At 42.4% G+C, this 20,271-nt stretch overlaps 3 protein-coding genes across 3 annotated transcripts; 1 reads left to right on the top strand and 2 right to left on the bottom strand.

Annotated features, from left to right (window-relative positions):
* Window positions 1-290: 290 nt before the first annotated feature.
* LOC124689860 (peroxiredoxin-2E-2, chloroplastic-like) lies at window positions 291-995 on the bottom strand. The gene has a single exon (XM_047223321.1). It carries the CDS (start codon window positions 993-995, stop codon window positions 522-524), a length of 474 nt encoding a protein of 157 aa, XP_047079277.1. The 3' UTR covers window positions 291-521.
* A 1,046-nt stretch (window positions 996-2,041) lies between these two features.
* On the bottom strand, window positions 2,042-3,056 carry LOC124686680 (peroxiredoxin-2E-2, chloroplastic-like). The gene has a single exon (XM_047220581.1). It carries the CDS (start codon window positions 2,956-2,958, stop codon window positions 2,272-2,274), a length of 687 nt encoding a protein of 228 aa, XP_047076537.1. The 5' UTR covers window positions 2,959-3,056; the 3' UTR covers window positions 2,042-2,271.
* Window positions 3,057-18,440: 15,384 nt separating this feature from the next.
* On the top strand, window positions 18,441-19,545 carry LOC124686679 (peroxidase 2-like). Its single transcript, XM_047220580.1, has 2 exons — window positions 18,441-18,665; window positions 18,745-19,545. The coding sequence occupies exons 1-2, from the start codon at window positions 18,441-18,443 to the stop codon at window positions 19,543-19,545; spliced, it is 1,026 nt and encodes a 341-aa protein (XP_047076536.1).
* The last annotated feature ends 726 nt before the right edge of the window (window positions 19,546-20,271 follow it).

Here is a 20,271-nt window from a genome sequence, read left to right as displayed (position 1 = left end):
ACGTAGTATGTCATGCCACATGGTATCCTACAGGAATGAAAAATGCAAGAATCAATTGTAGGAATTGTTTGATTGCCCACATGAAAAATGCAACAAATTCAGTAGATATTGAGTGGGTGTGTTAGTTTTCATAGAGACATAGAAATTTTCCTAGAGGTCTAACTAATTGTTATAAATTCTATGGGATTATAGTGTACGAAAGGAACCTACAGAAATTTTGATGGGTTCAACTATTTGAATCAAATAACTTCAATAGGAAAGAATTCTATGGGTAAAAAACCAATAAAATTATCAAACAAGCCTGGCAATTGTGATTCGTACGCGACGCTCTGGAAAATTTTGGTCTATCATTTCATCGAACACATCGACAGCACTCACAGTTCAACAAAAGAAAAATCCTCTATACGACGGCGACGCATCGAAGGACAGACAGTCACACAAGCCACAGTTCGCGGAATTATTACTCACTGCTAAATAAGACGCTGTTTAAGAGCAGAAGAAGGTGCTCCCTCAGGAACCGCTCAGAGGGCGTTGAGCATGTCCTCTGCGCTGCTGGTGGTGAAGGCGCCGCCCTCCTCGAGGTTGAGCACCTTGACGACGCCGTCGTCCGCGAGGAGCGCGTGGCGGCGGGAGCGCACGCCGAGGCCCATGGGCTTGTCGGAGAGGTCCATCTCGACGCCGAGCGCGCGGGTGAGCTCGAGGTTGCCGTCGGAGAGCAGCAGCACGTCGTCGCCGAGGCCGAGGCTCTCCTTCCGCGCCTTCACGACGAAGGCGTCGTTCACCGACACGCACGCCACGGTATCGACGCCCTTGGCGCGGAGCTCGCCGGCCTTCCACCACGGTATGGGACGGCATGTCCACGTAAGCCTGCCGCCGCTTGGTGGGGCGCCATGGCCCGCAACTACCGACGCCGGTTGACGGCGAAGCTGCTTCGCTAACGTGCCGCCACAGCGTGGGACGGCAGGCTCCTGCCTCCTATCTCTCTGCGGCGGCATGCTCCACGTGTCGCCAGGGGCGCTGCCACCACAACCGAGGTGGTCCTTTTTATCATTTGCATTCACGGGTGGTCCTTTTTGTCAATGAATTGGACAAAGTGGTCTCTTTTGCCAAAAAATTATATTCTTCTCATCCGAGCTGATCTAGATGCATTTACGCACCAACATCATATGCATGGAAGGGTTGGAAAACATTTTGGCCTTCTTTGATCTACAGGATACTGAAATCAAAGAAATAGGATAGAGATGGAAATAGGAAAGGATAGCAGGTGTAAACCTGTCCTCGTTCCTTGCATAGAAATCGAAGAATAAGATTTGAGTGAATTTTTATTTCTTATAAGATTTGCCTTGAAACTGAGATCCAAAGGAATTGTTCCTTCGATTTTTCTTTCCACCATTTCTATGAATCAAAGGAGTGAACATTAGCATCTTAGGAAAAAAATTCAAACCTCTACTTTCCTCCACATTTAGCAGGTGTATACCCTTGTGCATAGAAATCGAAGAATAAGATTTGAGTGGATTTTTTATTTCTTATAAGATTTGCCTTGAAACTGAGATCCAAAGGAATTGTTCCTTTGATTTTTCTTTCCACCATTTCTATGAATCAAAGGAGTGAACATTAACATCTTAGGAAAATTTTCCAAACCTCTACTTTTCCTCCACATTTCCTCCAAATCAAAGAAGTCTTTCAGTGATTTTTCAGACTTTTGGACCCGTTTGATTCAAAGGAGTTTAAAAGCAAAGGATTATGAAAAAACGTAGTATGTCATGCCACATGGTATCCTACAGGAATGAAAAATGCAAGAATCAATTGTATGAATTGTTTGATTGCCCACATGAAAAATGCAAGAAATTCAGTAGAGATTGAGTGCGTGTGTTAGTTGTCATAGAGACATAGAAATTTTCCTAGAGGTCTAACTAATTGTTATAAATTCTATGGGATTATAGTGTACGAAAGGAAACTACAGAAATTTTGATGGGTTCAATTATTTGAATCAAATAACTTCAGTAGGAAAGAATTCTATGGGTAAAAAACCAATAAAATTATCAAACAAGCCTGGCAATAGTGATTCGTACGCGACGCTCTGGAAAATTTTGGTCTACCATTTCATCGAACACATCGACAGCACGCACAGTTCACCAAAAAGGAAATCCTCTATACGACGGCGACGCATCGAAGGACAGTCACACCACGAGCCAGAGTTCATGGAATTATTACTCACTGCTAGACAAGACGTTGTTTCAGAGCAGAAGAAGGTGCTCCATCAGGAACCGCTCAGAGGGCGTTGAGCATGTCCTCTGCGCTGCTGGTGGTGAATGCGCCGCCCTCCTCGAGGTTGAGCACCTTGACGACGCCGTCGTCGGCGAGGAGCGCGTAGCGGCGGGAGCGGACGCCGAGGCCCATGGGCTTGTCGGAGAGGTCCATCTCGACGCCGAGCGCGCGGGTGAGCTCGAGGTTGCCGTCGGAGAGGAGCAGCACGTCGTCGCCGAGGCCGAGGCTCTCCTTCCACGCCTTCATGACGAAGGCGTCGTTCACGGACACGCAGGCCACGGTGTCGACGCCCTTGGCGCGGAGCTCGCCGGCCTTCTCGACGAACCCGGGGAGGTGCTTCTGGGAGCAGGTCGGGGTGAAGGCGCCGGGGACGGCGAAGAGCACGGCCTTCTTCCCCGCCGTCAGCTCGTCCACCGTCACCGTCTTCAGCTCGCCGTCGGCCGGGTCGAAGAAGGAGAGCGTGGCGTCGGGGAGCTTGTCGCCGACCGCGATGGTGGCCACGACCGGGGCGGCCGAGGCCGCGGACGCGGCGAACCTCCTCGCCCCCGGAGCGGCGGCGGCGCGGAGGTGGTAGGACGGGGCGGCGAGGCGGCGGGAGGCGAAGGAGAGCGACGGGGAGGAGAGCACGAAGCGCCTGCCGGCGCCGGCGGCCGCCGCGGAGGAGAGGGTGGAGAGCGAGGCGGTGGCCATGGATCGAGGGAGGAGAAGGCGGCGGCGATGTGTTCGAGGTAATGCTATCTGTTCTGCTCGGCCTTGGGGAGAGCGTTGGGGTTTGGGTTTTGGATGGAACGGACGGACGGCCCGGGTGCAGACAGACGTGATACAGATTTTGGTTGGTTGGTGGTTCGTTACGTTCGATGCGGAAGAGGAACGGGTGGATGACGTGCTGTCGCGCTGGATTAGGCTGGCGGCCCAAAATATTTGGGAGAGGCTGGACGCAGGTGTATTGGGTTCTCATACTGATTATCAGCAGGCTTTCACTTCCTGACGGCCTATCTAAACTGCAGGAGGCAGCCCAGTCGCTCAGAATGGGCGTAAAGCACTACCCCGTCGGGAGGGAGGTACTATACACCACCCTGGTTGGTACACACCAGGTGCCGCACCCCCCCCTCCGTGCCTGTTGAGCCGGCCCAGCCACGCTTATTTTTGTTTATTTCCTGTTTTTCTCCTTTTCTGCTGTTTCTTTTCTTTTCTTTTATAAAAAATTAAAATGCCAATGTGAAACTTTTTCGGAAAAACAAATTTTTTATAATATAAATTTTCCAAAATATGAAGATTTTAAATTTGTATATTTTTGAAAAATTGGAACACATTATTTTCGAGTTTTTCTTTTTTATATGAACAATTTCCGAATTTGAACAATTTTCGGATTTGAACATTTTTCGAATTTAAACATTATTTGGATTTTGAACAATTTTTGGATTTGAACTTTTTTATGTTTGAATATTGTTTTTCAAATTTTGATTTTTTTAGATTGAACATTTTTCAAAATTTGACCATTTTTAGATTGAATTTTTTTTTCAAAAATTCAAATTTTCCAACATTTGAACATTTTTGGAAGTGAACATATTTTAAATTTGAACATTTTTCAATTATGAATATTTTTCGGATACGAACAATTTTTAGCTTTGAACAATTCTCGTTTTAAACACTTTTCAAATTTGAACGTTTTCGAATTTGAACTATTTTAAATTTGAACTTTTCAAATCTAAACTTTTTCAATTTTGAACAAAAATAAAAACAAACAGAAAAGAAAAGGAAAGAAAAAAGAAAACAGAAAAAAGAAAATAAAATAAAACATAAACATAAATAGAAAACAAAAACGAAAACGAAAAAAAGAAAAAGGTGAAAATAGGCAAGGCCCAATACCCGAGCCAGGGTGTGCGGTGCTCGGTAGGCACCGACACGGTCGGTGTATAGGATTTGCCAGTCGGGACCCCCTACTCGGGAATTCCTTTTCATCATCCGCTGTTGATGGTTACCAACCATCGCCGCGTGGTTTCACCGTGGGGAGTTTTGGGCCGCGGCCCATTAACATACTGAGGGAGTCCGTAGGCCTTGGTTTTTCCGATTTTCGTCAAGTTTTTTCCTGGGTTTTTTGGGTTTCGGTTTTCTTTCGGTTTTTCTTCGATTTTTTTTGTTTTTTTTTTGTTTTTTTCTTTTTTAACAAATTTTAAAGTGGTGCAAAATTTAAAGTTAAGAAAATTTCAAATTCGAACAAATTTTCAAAGTAATTTTAGCAAAGTTCAAATCTTAGCAAATTTCGAATCTAGGCTATTTTTAAATCTAAGCAAATTTCGAATCTCGGTAAATTTGAAATCTAAGCAATTTTCGAATATGAGAAAATTTCAATTTTCGAACTAATGGGCCAGGCCCATTAACGGGTTCCCCTTAGTGATGGTTATAAACCATCGCTAAGGGGTGATAGTTGATCTGCGCCCCTACTCACCGCTTGTTGGCGCACGTTTGTAGGGCACACACGCATGCTCCATAGTTCTTGGGCCGGCCCAATAACTCATTTCATATTATGTTAATAGTAACATTTTTCTCTAGTTTATTACGGATCCGATTGCTAGCCCAATGGTTTTTGCTTTGCCGCACCATACCAAAGACTAGAGTTCCAACCACTGTATCCGCAAGTTAGCTTTTCGAACTTGAGCAAAAAATGAATTTGAACAAATTGGACCCCTCGGCAAATTTTGAATATGAACAAAATCCGAACTTGAATGAAAAATTAATTTGACCAAATTCGGATCCGAACAAATTTAGAATTTGAGAAAAATTGAATTTGAACAAAAATTTCAAATTTAAAATATGTTCAATTAAAAAAAATTCTGAAATAAAAATTTGTTCGGATTTTGAATTTGAACAAATTCAGATTCCGAGAAAATTTGAAACTAGGTAAATTTTAAATTTGAATAAGAATTAAATTAAAAAAAAATATTCAAAAATATTCAATTAAAAAAGGTTCGGAAATAAAAAAAAATGGTCAAATTTCAATTTTTTAAAAGAAACGGAAATGAGAAGTGAGAAAAAGACAAAAAAACACAAAACAGAAAAACCGCGAACCCTGAAGAAAACCAAAGAAACCAACTGAAACCGAGAAAATCCGTTAAAACCAGACAAAAGTTGACCGGAATGGCAGCCGAAAAAGAAAAAGTGTCAGGCACGAGTTACTTGGGCCGACCCATTTATATCAGTGCACGGGCGAAGCGTATTAAGCCCCATTAATGGGCGGGAAATAGGGTTTTCTCGCCTCGTACAGCTGCTCAGTGAAATTCTTTGCCTAAGAAGCAAAGAGGTTTTAAATTTGACACTTTTTGGTTGAAACATGAGGACTTCATGCCCAAAATGGATGAGGTTGGGGGATATGTGGCTATTAGGTGAGTCTATTGATATTATCAATATCAAGATAAGAGATTTAAGAACTATTTTTAAGGATGGGGTCCAATTGGTTTAAAAATGAAGAAAAATAAAGATGAGTTGCAATGTGAACTTGAATCCTTGGAGAGTTTTCGGAAAGTACAGATTTATTGCCACGTGATTTTTGAGTAAAAAATACTATTAAAGTGGAGTTGTATAATTCAAATTTTGAGGAGGAAGATTACTCGCATCAGACATCACATGGAAGGTGGTGGCTATTGCAAGGAGACCAAAATACTTCCTATTTAAATAGATTGCTAATGGCGGGAAATGTAAGAATACAACGCATTCATAGATGATCAAGGGGTTTTACCGAGGGGATTGAAAACTTTGTTAAAGCATGCTCCATCTTAAGGATCTATTTAATCCTTATCCTTGTAACTTGTTCAATATTTTTCCTTCTTTATACAATGCGAATGAAATTTAGGATGATAATGAGCATTCGAATAGACCTTTTCCGGTTGAGGAAGTAAAAACTCACTTTTCTCTATGAATGTTAACAGAGCCCTAGGCCTTGATGAAACACTGATGTCTACGGGTGCTTCTATTCTTGTAGACAGTGTTGGGCCTCCAAGAGCAGAGGTTTGTAGAACAGCAGCAAGTTTCCCTTAAGTGGATCACCCAAGGTTTATCGAACTCAGGGAGGAAGAGGTCAAAGATATCCCTCTCATGCAACCACTGCAACCACAAAGCAAGAAGTCTCTTGTGTCCCCAACACACCTAATAGGTGCACTAGTTCGGCGAAGAGATAGTGAAATACAAGTGGTATGAATGAATATGAGCGGTAGTACGGCGCCCGGAAAAGTGCTTGCCGGCGTGCGAGTTGATGGTAGTAATATTGCGGGAAGTAAACATGCGGTAGAAACAGTAAACAAGCAGCGATAGCGATATTTAGGAACAAGGCCTAGGGATCATACTTTCACTAGTGGACACTCTCAACATTGATCACATAACAGAATAAATAGATAGATGCTAGACTCTACACCCTCTTGTTGGATGATGAACACCACTAACTGTGTAGAATTACACGAACCCTCAATGCCGGAGTTAACAAGCTCCACAATATTCAATGTTCATATTTAAGTAACCTTAGAGTGCATGACGGATCAACATAACCAAACCAAGTACTAACATAGCATGCACCTTTGTCACCTTCACACTACGAAAGGAGGAATAGATCACATCAATACTATCATAGCAATAGTTAACTTCATAATCTACAAGAGATCACAATCATAGCCTACGCCAAGTACTACACGATGCACACACTTGTCACCATTACACCGTGCGGGAGGAATAAACTACTTTAATAACATCACTAGAGTAGCACACAGATAAATTGTGATACAAAACACATTGCAATCATAAAGAGATATAAATAAGCACTTCACTATGCCATTCATAACGGTGAATAAGTATTACGTGAAATATAGCCTAAGAGACCCACACGGTGCACACTACTGTCACCTTTACACACGTGGGACAAGGAGTCTCACGGAGATCACATAAGTAAAATCCACTTGACTAGCATAATGACATCTAGATTACAAGCATCATCATATGAATCTCAATCATGTAAGGCAGCTCATGAGATTATTGTATTGAAGTACATAGGAGAGAGATGAACCACATAGCTACCGGTACAGCCCCGAGCCTCGATGGAGAACTACTCCCTCCTCATGGGAGACAGCAGCGTTGATGAAGATGGCGGTGGTGTCGATGGAGAAGCCTTCCAGGGGCACTTCCCCGTCCCGGCGGCGTGCCGGAACAGAGACTCCTGTCCCCCAGATCTTGGCTTCGCGATGGCGGCGGCTCTGGAAGGTTTCTCGTACCGTGGCTTTTTCGTATCGAGGTTTTAGGTCAGGGACCTTTAAATAGGCGAAGAGGCGGAGTCGGAGGGTCGACGAGGTGGTGTCACAGTAGGGCGGCGCGGCCAAGGCCTGGGCCGCGCCAGCCTATCATCTGGTGGGCCTGTGGCCCCCCTCTGGCGACTCTCGGGTGTTCTGGAAGCTTCGTGGAAAAATAGGATGCTGGGCGTTGATTTCGTCCGATTCCGAGAATATTTCCTTACTAGGATTTCCGAAACCAAAAACGACAGAAAACGAGAAGCGGCCCTTCGGCATCTCGTCAATAGGTTAGTTCGGAAACGCATAATAATGACATATAATGTGTATAAAACATGTAGATATCATCAATAATGTGGCATGGAACATAAGAAATTATCGATACGTCGGAGACGTATCGGCATCCCCAAGCTTAGTTCTGCTCGTCCGGCGAGTAAACGATAACAAAGATAATTTACGGTGTGACATGCCATCATAACCTTGATCATACTATTGTAAGCATATGTAATGAATGCAGTGATCAAAACAATGGTAATGACATGAGTAAACAAATGAATCATAAAGCAAAGACTTTTCATGAATAGTACTTTCAAGACAAGCATCAATAAGTCTTGCATAAGAGTTAACTCATAAAGCAATAAATCAAAGTAAAGGTATTGAAGCAACACAAAGGAAGATTAAGTTTCAGCGGTTGCTTTCAACTTATAACATGTATATCTCATGGATATTGTCAATGTAAAGTAATATAACAAGTGCAATATGCAAGTATGTAGGAATCAATGCACGAGTTCACACAAGTGTTTGCTTCTTGAGGTGGAGAGAGATAGGTGAACTGACTCAACATAAAAGTAAAAGAAAGGTCCTTCAAAGAGGAAAGCATCGATTGCTATATTTGTGCTAGAGCTTTTATTTTGAAAACATGAAACAATTTTGTCAACGGTAGTAATAAAGCATATGTATCATGTAAATTATATCTTACAAGTTGCAAGCCTCATGCATAGTGTACTAATAGTGCTCGCACCTTGTCCTAATTAGCTTGGGTTAACACGGATCATCATTGCATAACATATGTTTCAACCAAGTGTCACAATGGGGTACCTCTATGCCGCTTGTACAAAGGTCTAAGGAGAAAGTTCGCATTGGATTTCTCGCTTTTGATCATTCTTCAACTTAGACACCCATACCGGGACAACATAGACAACAGATAATGGACTCCTCTTTTAATGCTTAAGCATTCAACAGTTAATATTCTCATAAGAGATTGAGGTTTATGTCCAAAACTGAAACTTCAACCATGATTCATGGCTTTAGTTAGCGGCCCAATGTTCTTCTCTAACATTATGCATACTGAAACCATTTGATTGTGGAAATCGCCCTTACTTCGGACAAGACGAACATGCATAGCAACTCACATGATATTCAACAAAGAGTTGATGGCGTCCCCGAGGAGCATGGTTATCGCACAACAAGCAACTTAATAAGAGATAAAGTGCATAAGTACATATTCAATACCACAATAGTTTTTAAGGCTATTTTGTCCCATGAGCTATATATTGCAAAGGCGAATGATGGAAATTTTAAAGGTAGCACTCAAGCAATTTTACTTTGGAATGGCGGAGAAATACCATGTAGTAGGTAGGTATGGTGGACACAAATGGCATAGTGGTTGGCTCAAGGATTTTGGATGCATGAGAAGTATTCCCTCTCGATACAAGGCTTAGGCTAGCAAGGTTATTTGAAACAAACACAAGGATGAACCGGTGCAGCAAAACTCACATAAAAGACATATTGTAAACATTATAAGACTCTACACCGTCTTCCTTGTTGTTCAAAACTCAATACTAGAAATTATCTAGACTTTAGAGAGACCAAATATGCAAACCAAATTTTAGCAAGCTCTATGTATTTCTTCATTAATGGGTGCAAAGTATATGATGCAAGAGCTTAAACATGAGCACAACAATTGCCAAGTATCACATTATCCAAGACATTTTAGAATTACTACATGTAGCATTTCCCGATTCCAACCATATAACAATTTAACGAAGAAGATTCAACCTTCGCCATGAATACTATGAGTAAAGCCTAAGAACACATGTGTTCATATGAACCAGCGGAGTGTGTCTCTCTCCCACACAAGGATGAACTTATTCAAACAAAACAAAAACAAAACAACGGACGCTCCAAGTAAAGTACATAAGATGTGACCGAATAAAAATATAGTTTCAAGAGAAGAAACACTGATAAGTTGTCGATGAAGAAGGGGATGCCTAGGGCATCCCCAAGCTTAGACAGCTTGAGTCTTCTTGAAATATGCAGGGATGAACCACGGGGCATCCCCAAGCTTAGACTCTTCACTCTTCTTGATCATAGTATATCATCCTCCTCTCTTGACCCTTGAAAACTTCCTCCACACCAAACTCGAAACAAACTCATTAGAGGGTTAGTGCATAATAAAAATTTCACATGTTCAGAGGTGACACAATCATTCTTAACACTTCTGGACATTGCACAAAGCTTCTGAAAGTTAATGGAACAAAGAAATCCATCCAACATAGCAAAAGAAGCAATGCGAAATAAAAGGCAGAATCTGTCAAAACAGAACAGTCCGTAAAGATGAATTTTAAAGTGGCACCGGACTTGCTCAGATGAAAATGCTCAAATTGAATGAAAGTTGCATACATATCTGAGGATCACTCACGTAAATTGGCATAATTTTCTGAGTTACCTACAGAGAATTAGGCCCAGATTCGTGACAGACAGAAATCTGTTTACTGTGCGATAATCCAAATCTAGTATCAACCCTACTATCAAAGACTTTACTTGGCACAACAATGCAATAAAATAAGATAAGGAGAGGTTGCTACAGTAGTAACAACTTCCAAGACTCAAATACAAAATAAAAGTACTGTAACAAAATAAACACATGGGTTATCTCCCAAGAAGTTCTTTCTTTATAGCCATTAAGATAGGCTCGACAATTTTAATGATGCTCTCCCAAGAAATAAGAGTTGAAGCGAAAGAGAGCATCAAGAAGCAAATTCAAAACAAATTTAAGCCTAACATGCTTCCTATGCATAGGAATCTTGTAAACAAACAAGTTCATGAAGAGCAAAGTAACAAGCATAGGAAGATAAAACAAGTGTAGCTTCAAAAATTTCAGCATATAGAGAGGTGTTTTAGTAACATGAAAATTTTTACAACCATATTTCCCTCTCTCATAATAATTTTCAGTAGACATCATGAACAAACTCAACAATATAAGTATCACATAAAGCATTCTTATTCACATGCATAAAAGTATCATGACTCTCCACATAAGCATAATCAATTTTATTAGTTGTAGTGGAAGCAAATTCAACAAAGTAGCTATCATTATTATTCTCATCATCAAATATAGGAGGCATATTGTAATCATAATCAAATTTATCCTCCATAACAGGCGGTACTAAAAGACCAATATCATTATAATCATCATAAATAGGAGGCAAAGTATCATCAAAGTAAATTTTCTCCTCAATGCTTGGGGGACTAAAAATATCATGCTCATCAAAGCCAGCTTCCCCAAGCTTAGAATTTTCCATATCATTAGCAACAATGGTGTTCAAAGCGTTCATACTAATATGTTCCATAGGTTTTTTAATTTTCGCATCAAACCATCCATGTCTTAAATCGGGAAATAGAATAAGAAGCTCATTGTTGTCCATTATGCCAAACTAGTGTAAACAAGAAACAAAAAGATGCAATTGCGGGATCTAAAGGAAATAGCTTCGAGCAAACACACCACGGTAACGAGAAAAGTACTTAGTACACGGGACCGGAGTATGAGTGCCTTTTACCTTTCCTCCCGGCAACGGCGCCGAGAAAATAGCTTGATGTCTACGGGTGCTTCTATTCTTGTAGACAGGTGTTGGGCCTCCAAGAGCGAGAGGTTTGTAGAACAGCAGACAAGTTTCCCTTAAGTGGATCACCCAAGGTTTATCGAACTCGGGGAGGAAGAGGTCAAAGATATCCCTCTCATGCAACCACCGCAACCACAAAGCAAGAAGTCTCTTGTGTCCCCAACACACCTAATAGGTGCACTAGTTCGGCGAAGAGATAGTGAAATACAAGTGGTATGAATGAATATGAGCAGTAGTACGGCGCCGAGAAAAGTGCTTGCCTGGCGTGCGAGTTGATGGTAGTAATATTGCAGGAAGTAAACATGCGATGAAACGATAAACAAGCGGCGATAGCGATATTTAGGAACAAGGCCTAGGGATCATACTTTCACTAGTGGACACTCTCAACATTGATCACATAACGAGAATAAATAGATAGATGCTAGACTCTACACCCTCTTGTTGGATGATGAACACCACTAAGCGTGTAGGATTACACGAACCCTCAATGCGGAGTTAACAAGCTCCACAATATTCAATGTTCATATTTAAGTAACCTTAGAGTGCATGACGAGATCAACATAACCAAACCAAGTACTAACATAGCATGCACACTTGTCACCTTCACACTACGAAAGGAGGAATAGATCACATCAATACTATCATAGCAATAGTTAACTTCATAATCTACAAGAGATCACAATCATAGCCTACGCCAAGTACTACACGATGCACACCTTTGTCACCATTACACCGTGCGGGAGGAATAAACTACTTTAATAACATCACTAGAGTAGCACACAGATAAATTGTGATACAAAACACATTGCAATCATAAAGGGATATAAATAAGCACTTCACTATGCCATTCATAACAGTGAATAAGTGATACGTGAAATATAGCCTAAGAGACCCACACGGTGCACACACTTGTCACCTTTACACACGTGGGACAAGGAGTCTCCGGAGATCACATAAGTAAAATCCACTTGACTAGCATAATGACATCTAGATTACAAGCATCATCATATGAATCTCAATCATGTAAGGCAGCTCATGAGATTATTGTATTGAAGTACATAGGAGAGAGATGAACCACATAGCTACCGGTACAGCCCAGAGCCTCGATGGAGAACTACTCCCTCCTCATGGGAGACAACGAGCGTTGATGAAGATGGCGGTGGTGTCGATGGAGAAGCCTTCGGGGGCACTTCCCGTCCGGCGGCGTGCGGGAACGGAGACTCCTGTCCCCCGGATCTTGGCTTCGCGATGGCGGCGGCTCTGGAAGGTTTCTCGTACCGTGGCTTTTTCGTATCGAGGTTTTAGGTCAGGGACCTTTAAATAGGCGAAGAGGCGGAGTCGGAGGGTCGACGAGGCGGTGTCACAGTAGGGCGGCGCGGCCAAGGCCTGGGCCGCGCCAGCCTATCATCTGGTGGGCTCGTGGCCCCCCTGCAGCGACTCTCGGGTGTTCGGAAGCTTCGTGGAAAAATAGGATCGCTGGGCGTTGATTTCGTCCGATTCCGAGAATATTTCCTTACTAGGATTTACGAAACCAAAAACAGCAGAAAACGAGAGCTGGCCCTTCGGCATCTCGTCAATAGGTTAGTTCTGGAAAACGCATAATAATGACATATAATGTGTATAAAACATGTAGATATCATCAATAATGTGGCATGTAACATAAGAAATTATCGATACGTCGGAGACGTATCAAACACCAATTGAGATTGTATCGATCTTGTCAGGATATTGTCAACTATGATGTTATGAACCTTTTTTTATAGCTTTTATGTTGATCCTTTGGATGTGCAGAGGTTAAACTATGGCAATATCATTTTGCTTCCTAAAATCGCGGAGGCCAATAAAATTCTACAATTTAGACCTACCCTTCTCCTTAGATGCATTTATAAGTTCATTACTAAGACTATGACTCTGAGATTGGAGACGTGTGCCACAAAATTAATAAGTGTGCACAAAAATGCTTTCATAAAAATAGAAACATAGTGGGTGTGGTTTTTATTTCACGAGATTATGCATCATGTGCATGTCAAGAAGCAAGTAGTAGGCATTATCTTGAAGATCAACTTCGAGAAAGCTTACGACGATGTAAGTGGGATTTTCTGCTTAATTGCTTTCAAGTGTGAGGTTTTACTCTGTTTTCTATTTATGGGTGAGGCAAATTTTGCATAATGGAATTTTTAGTGCTAATATCAATGATGAGATTGGCGATTATTTCCAAAGTGCCAAGGGTGTGAGGCAAGGATATCCCATGTCCTCTATCATGTTTAATATGGTTAGTGTTTTTGGAACTAAAATAGTTTTAAATGCTCAAAGAGATGGGCTTTGTTTTTTCCCGGCTCTTGATTTTGTGGAAAATTGAGTAGCTATTTTACAATATGCATAGTATGATATGTTGGGTATCTCTCATGATCGTGAGAAAGGTGCGAACTTCAAACTCTTCCTATATATGTTGAATTAATGTTAGGTTTAAAGATAAATTTTCTGAAAGGTGAACTATTTGTTGTTGGTCGTGAAATAATATAACAAAGTTTTATTCTCCTCTCTTCAATTTTCAAGATGGAAATTTTCCAATGAAATACTTGGGAGTGCCTATGACATTTGCAAACTTGAAGAACATGGATTGGGATTTCCTTGATGCTAAATTCTTGAAAAAATTAGAATCATGGATCTGTGATGCAGCTACATCTGGTGCTAGGCTAACTTGGCTAGATGCTTGCTTATCTGGCATCTCTTCTTACTTTATGTCTACGTTCCTGCTGAGTCTAACGTGTATTGAGAAGTTGAATAACCATAGACAAAGATTCTTTTGGGCTGGTAAGAAAAAGAAGAGAAAATATCATATGTGAGATGGTCTAGAAACAAAAGCGGTATTGCTGTGAAGGATCCGAGGAAACATAATATTTGTTATGTAAGTGGTGATGGAAATTATACACTCAAAATGGGATTTGGCAACAAATTGTTAAGGCTAAATATCTAAGGAATAAAACATAAGGTAATGTTAAGGCTAGGAAGTCTGCACCTCTATGTGTGTCTTATCTATTATTGTTTAATGTGTGTCATGCTCAGGGTTGTACTTTTGAGAAAGTGTTAAGCTGCAATTTTATCACCCCTTTTCAAAGAAGATTACTTCTTGTGTTGCAAGAAAAGTGGGACTATATCAAAAACTATGCTAGGAAAATCGACTAGCCTAATGTGTCTGATGGTATTGCCTGTAACATTGCCGCGAAAAAGTGGTTTTCTACCTTTGTGTATAAGTTGTTGGACAGAGATATTTTTAGGACACATAAAAAAAGATTTGGTAAGAAAAATCCCTCTCGAGATAATTTTTGTGGCAATTAGTTGTCTCAGAATACTATTCTCACAAGGGATATTTTTTTTGGCATGGATCTCCTTTGTGCCCTTCTTGTGGTCAGAATGAATCTCCTACTCGCCTTTTCTTTACATGCTCTCATGCAAGAGTGCTTTGGGGGAATTTAGGATCTATGTTCAAAGCTATTGTTTGTCCAAAAACTCTTTTGCAAAGCATTGCTTGGTTACATTCCTTTTCCCCACATGGGAAGACATATCATATGTTGCTTCTAGGTGCAATTTTTGGGTATTTGGAATGTTAGAAACCAGATCACCTTTGAAAAGAAAGTTCTGAGATCTCATGCGCTAACCATTTTTTTCTATGTGAACATTTCTCTGTTATTTCGCAGGGTTTTATGGTGTGGATGATGCGTACAAGACCAAAGGCGGGGTTCAACATCTAATGGCGAAAGCTTCAGAGGTGGCAATATACATGGCGAGTTCTTCTTACGTATCATCGATAGTTGCTCTTCTGTTCTCGGTGTGTTTGATGATCACCGATGGCTGAGCTCTTGGTTTGGTTGATGTAGTGTCTTGGTTGTTGTTTTTTTAACCTATCCCTTGGTGGTTAATTTGTTGTTCTCTGGATATGTTGGTTAAGACTTTGATGTATTTAGGGGTGGGCTTTTGCCCTATAGTATGATTTTTATGTGAAGATCGTATATCCGGTTATCCTACCAAACATTTTTCTTACCAAACATATCCGGTTGTATTTTAGTTTTGCAATTAATGGAAAGGGGAGTAATCTCACATGGAAAAATAGGTGATGGCATTGAGCCTTAGTTGTAGCATGGAGACAAAAATAATAATTATGAAGCAATCCGAACTCTTTTCCCAGTTGCAACCCATGTACCTGTAATAAAATCTTAGTTGCAACCGGTAAATCTCAGACATAGCCCATGTTGCAACTCATGGCAATGTAACAGTTTAGTATCCAGTTGAGAATTAAGTCTATACAACCATCATATTCGTGCGTCTACGAGAATTAAGTGAGGTTGCAAATAATAATTTTCAGTTACAAGTGAGGTTGTAACTCATTATTATCAGTTATATGTGGGGTTGCAACTAAGAATTTTCAGTTACAAGGGGGGTTACAACTGATTATTTTCTAAAAAGGATTAAGATGACATGATTTGAATGAGAATTAAGTTTGTTAACTTAGAATTAGCTACACCCTTTGATAATTTCTAGTCGACTAAGAATTAACTTAATTTTTCAGTCTACTAAATCATAGAATTACACCTTAATTCATGGTAGTATGAATTGTAATATTAATACAACTGAGATTTTGCGTTGCGATGAGGTTTTAACTATGACAAAAAAACATCTAAGATTTCTAATCAGTCGAGGATACACAAGTAAGCGTTTAGCAAACCCGACAGACTACTTCACTTCAAAAAAGAAAAAGGATAACAGGTGCATGGATATTATGTGGAGATTTTGTTTAATGCCAATTTGTGTATGGTATTGGGTCAGCTGCAAAAGCACAAAAAAAAAGGCTACCCAAACCTTTTTTTTCTTTGTCTAGCCATAATCACTATCCTTTTCGAAATAGCCTTTCACCCCGCAATATTAATATAGCAACAACACAATACAACGACCAAGTTGGGGCCACAACACAACCAAGCCAAAAAAAAACAGAGAAAAAAGAAAAACAAATTCCAACCCCAGTAGATCGACGAAACAAGGATGACTCGCAACCATTGTGCCCTCTAGAGAAGTCCGACCACGCTCCTAGCACACCAAAACAATAAATACTAAGCAACACCTTCAACAAGGAAAGCGGCGATGATGCCATTGCTGCCCGGACTTGTCCCAGGGTTTCTCCCAGTACGCGGATGGAGGTGGAGAGGGGGTACACCGATGCCCTCTAGAAAGGAGAGGCAACACCCGCAGGCATCACCGCGTCGGTATCGGACGAGCTGACATGTTTCCCCGACCCCCAAATCCATCACCCCAGATGATCTAAAGTGCTCCACCCAACCTGCCGCCCACCAACACGCGCTACCTTGGTCTTGGAACCATCCTCGCTGTCTCCATGTCGTCACCGTCTCAAGGCCTAGAAGAAGAAAAGGGAGACAACACGGTCGCGGGTGGCAGCACCACAGCCACATGGGAGGGAACTACCTTCCCCGTCTTCGCGGTAGCCAACCAGACATGGCAGCGAAGACACATTGGGCGCAAACTAGCATGTAAAGTTCCTGTAGCCACGCTGTAGCTGGCAGACCGATAGCGCCGCCACCATTCAACCACTGCCGACGCACCTTCTCCGCCTCAGGTAGCACCGTCATCACGCGAGGGGCAGACGACCTGTCCTAGCCCTAATGGGGCCCAAAGGGCCCAGATCTAGGTCGAGCGACTGCCGCTAGCGTCCCTACCGAGCATGCTGCCGTGGCTCCTACCGCCTGGCTCGCAGGTCTCACACCACCCAGCCATACCACCATTGACCGAGTTGCACCGTCGTCGTCGAGTAGCCCCGTGCCACGGGAAAATTCAACCCCATCGCCGCCGGCACCGCACAGACAATGCCCGGCGGCCCAAGTCGGCTACGATGGCAGGGGAGAATGGGGAAGGAAGCTTGGAGGACAAGTGGTCTAAGGATTCGCCCGCCACCGAGGAGTTAGGTGGGCAAGGGAGCGAGTCAGGGACCGAAGTACGTGATATAATCACCGTCGAGTTACCAAACTTTATGTACTCTATTGGAGATGCTCTTGGAATTAATTCCTTATGAGATCGTGGATGGTATCCTTGGGAATTGTAGTGCCACTTCTTGAGTAGGAGTAATATAATTGGGAGTGGATTTTTGTAACCCAAGCTACATGTAGTTTTTTCTTCAAAATTCAAAATTAACATTTTAAAGTTTTTTAAAAAATCTGAAAATTTATGTCAATTCTATGTTCTACGAATGTCTGAAATTTAAATTCGATGTACCTTATATTGGGGGTTGCACAAAAATGACAAAATCTTAAAATTTTACACTCTTCACTACTAGAGATGTCAGATTTTGTATTTTTGCACAGTTTCGAATATGTGGTATTTCAAATTGAAAATTTTCAAGTTGGTAGACACAATATTTTCTACCTACAGATTTAATTTCTGATTTTTTTAAAAAACTTTAAAGTGTAGTCTTAGGTTTTTTGGTTCAAAAAACAAGCTACACATAGCTCAGGCTACATTCGTGGTTTCTCGGTAATATAACCCCTTTTCCCTACAAAAAAGCAAACAAGTAAGTTGACATGTCTTGCAGATATAAGCAAATTCCTGGCAACCTGCATACGCGTCCGTTGATAGTTGACACCACGCGCTCCAGCTGATTATCCAAGCATTAAGATAAGCTACATGTTGCTGTGCTGCACACAATGCGGATATACATTGTTCGCTTGGCGGCCTGCATTTTTGGAATCTCTTGTAGCATACTATTTATATCCAAATTCCAAATTGATACGCACGCGTGTGCCAAATGCTGCAGTCTGATGCCGCACCAGCACAAACAATTGCGTGGGTGCATGCAAGCAAATGAAGCCCATCGATATCTCCAGCGCAGCTTGCATGTTCGTCACGGTGCACGTACTATATATACCACTCCTCTCATGCTCACTGATACACTACACACACAACAATCCATCTTAGCAATCTATCTCGCGATCGATCGGCAATGGTGATGAAGCTCAGGGCGCGCGCCATCGTATTCTCTCTCTGCCTGGGGCTCGCCTTCTTCGCCGGGCAGCCTGTAACTGTCCATGGTGGCCGCGGCGGCGGCCATGGCAAGAAGGACGCCGTTGTGGACAAGGTTAACAAGATAGTGGCCAAGGCCATCGAGGAGAAGCCCGGCGTCGGCCCCGCCCTCATCCGACTGCTCTTCCACGACTGCTGGGTTAACGTGCGTGATTAATCAAGCCATTCCTACCTGATTAATCTCTATTATTAGCCTGCAGTATACTGAATAATGGTGCGTGCAGGGCTGCGACGCGTCCGTGCTCTTGGACGGCAGCAAGACGGAGAAGAAGGCCAAGAACAACATCGGCCTCAACGGCTTTGACGTGATCGACGAGATCAAGGGCGAGGTCGGCGAGGACGTCTCCTGCGCCGACATTGTCGTCCTGGCCGCGCGCCACGCGACCTTCGTCGTCAGCCGCGGCAAGATCGCCTACTCTGTGAAGACGGGCCGCATGGACGGCGTCAGCTCCTCCGCCGCCGCTGCAGACGCGGTCCTCCCGCCATCCACCTTGCGATTCCCGCAGCTCAAGGCTAACTTCGCATCCAAGAATTTCACCGTGAGGGAGCTCGTCGTCCTCTCGGGCGCGCACGCCGTCGGCGTCGCCCACCGCTCGTCCTTCGAGGACCGCCTTGACGATGACACCACCCCCATCAGCGCCAAGTACCAGACGGCGCTCGTTGCCGACGTAGAGGCCAAGACGACGGCGACGGTGCCGGACCCGATCGAGCCGAACAACATTCGAGACAAGGAGTTCGCCTTTCGGAACGCGTCCGACTACGACGACAAAGGGGTGGACACGTCCAAGACGGCGAGCGGGGTGTTGGACAATAGCTACTACCACGCCAACCTCCAGAACGCGGTGCTCTTCAGGTCCGACTGGGAGCTACGCAACGACACCACCGGCGAGGGTAGCATGGAGACGTTCAAGGCCGATGCCAACAAGTGGTACCTCCAGTTCGGCAAGGCCATGGCCAAGCTCAGCGAGCTCCCCGCCGAGGGCACCCGTTTCGAGATCAGGAAGAACTGCAGAAAAGCCAACTAGATCTACTATCCCAACAAATTTATATCTTGATACTTTGATCAAGACATCTGTATAATTCGTGATATGTGCATTGCATACACCTTGTGCGTTGCCTTATGTTTATTTCCTCTCCGTGACTATTATTTTTTGGGTGTGACTAGGGCTTAGTTTACTAAGAGTTAAGTTAGTTCTTAGTAGATTTTGTTGATTTGTATTATTTGCCCCTAATCTACCATTAATGTACCCATATACTATCTCCATCCCAAATCTTAAGGCCTATATTTTTCAGAAAGTTAAACTATGTTAATTAAGTTTGATTAAGTTTTTATCAAAAATCATTAACGTGAAAAGTACAAAATCAATATCATTAGATAGATAATGAAATATATTTTCATATGATACCTACAAAATATCATATTTGTTGATGAATTCTTCTAAAAATTTGGTTAAACTTTACTTCGTTTAACTTTCTGAAAAAATATAAGCCTTAGGTCTTGGGATGGAGGTAGTATTATTTAGGTTCTTTTATTCAGATCACCCCTATTGTTTAGCTAAACCGTGGAATGCATATGCGACTTGCTTTTGACATGCGAGCTAGTTGGGCCGCCCATCCTCCTTCAGGTGGTTGTCTATTTTTTTTCATTCGTTGGCAGTTATTTAGTTCATTTGTTTCTATTTTTCAGAGACTAGAGAAGACACTAGCTCTTATCTAACTAGGTTTCCAGAGAAGGAAAAAAGCTCCCAGTC

Source organism: Lolium rigidum, chromosome 2 (genome assembly GCF_022539505.1).
Source record: "Lolium rigidum isolate FL_2022 chromosome 2, APGP_CSIRO_Lrig_0.1, whole genome shotgun sequence".
NCBI lineage: Eukaryota > Viridiplantae > Streptophyta > Magnoliopsida > Poales > Poaceae > Lolium > Lolium rigidum.
The sequence above is the reverse complement of the archived record's forward strand: the minus strand, read 5'-3'. Positions and strand labels throughout refer to the sequence as shown.

Bases quoted from the DNA above. Each gene is read 5' to 3' on its own strand.
- LOC124689860 (XM_047223321.1), bottom strand. From the start codon at position 995: ATGCCGCCGCAGAGAGATAGGAGGCAGGAGCCTGCCGTCCCACGCTGT.
- LOC124686680 (XM_047220581.1), bottom strand. From the start codon at position 2,958: ATGGCCACCGCCTCGCTCTCCACCCTCTCCTCCGCGGCGGCCGCCGGC.
- LOC124686679 (XM_047220580.1), top strand. From the start codon at position 18,441: ATGGTGATGAAGCTCAGGGCGCGCGCCATCGTATTCTCTCTCTGCCTG. The intron at 18,666-18,744 runs GTGCGTGATTAA...TGGTGCGTGCAG, and splicing joins TCCACGACTGCTGGGTTAAC to GGCTGCGACGCGTCCGTGCT.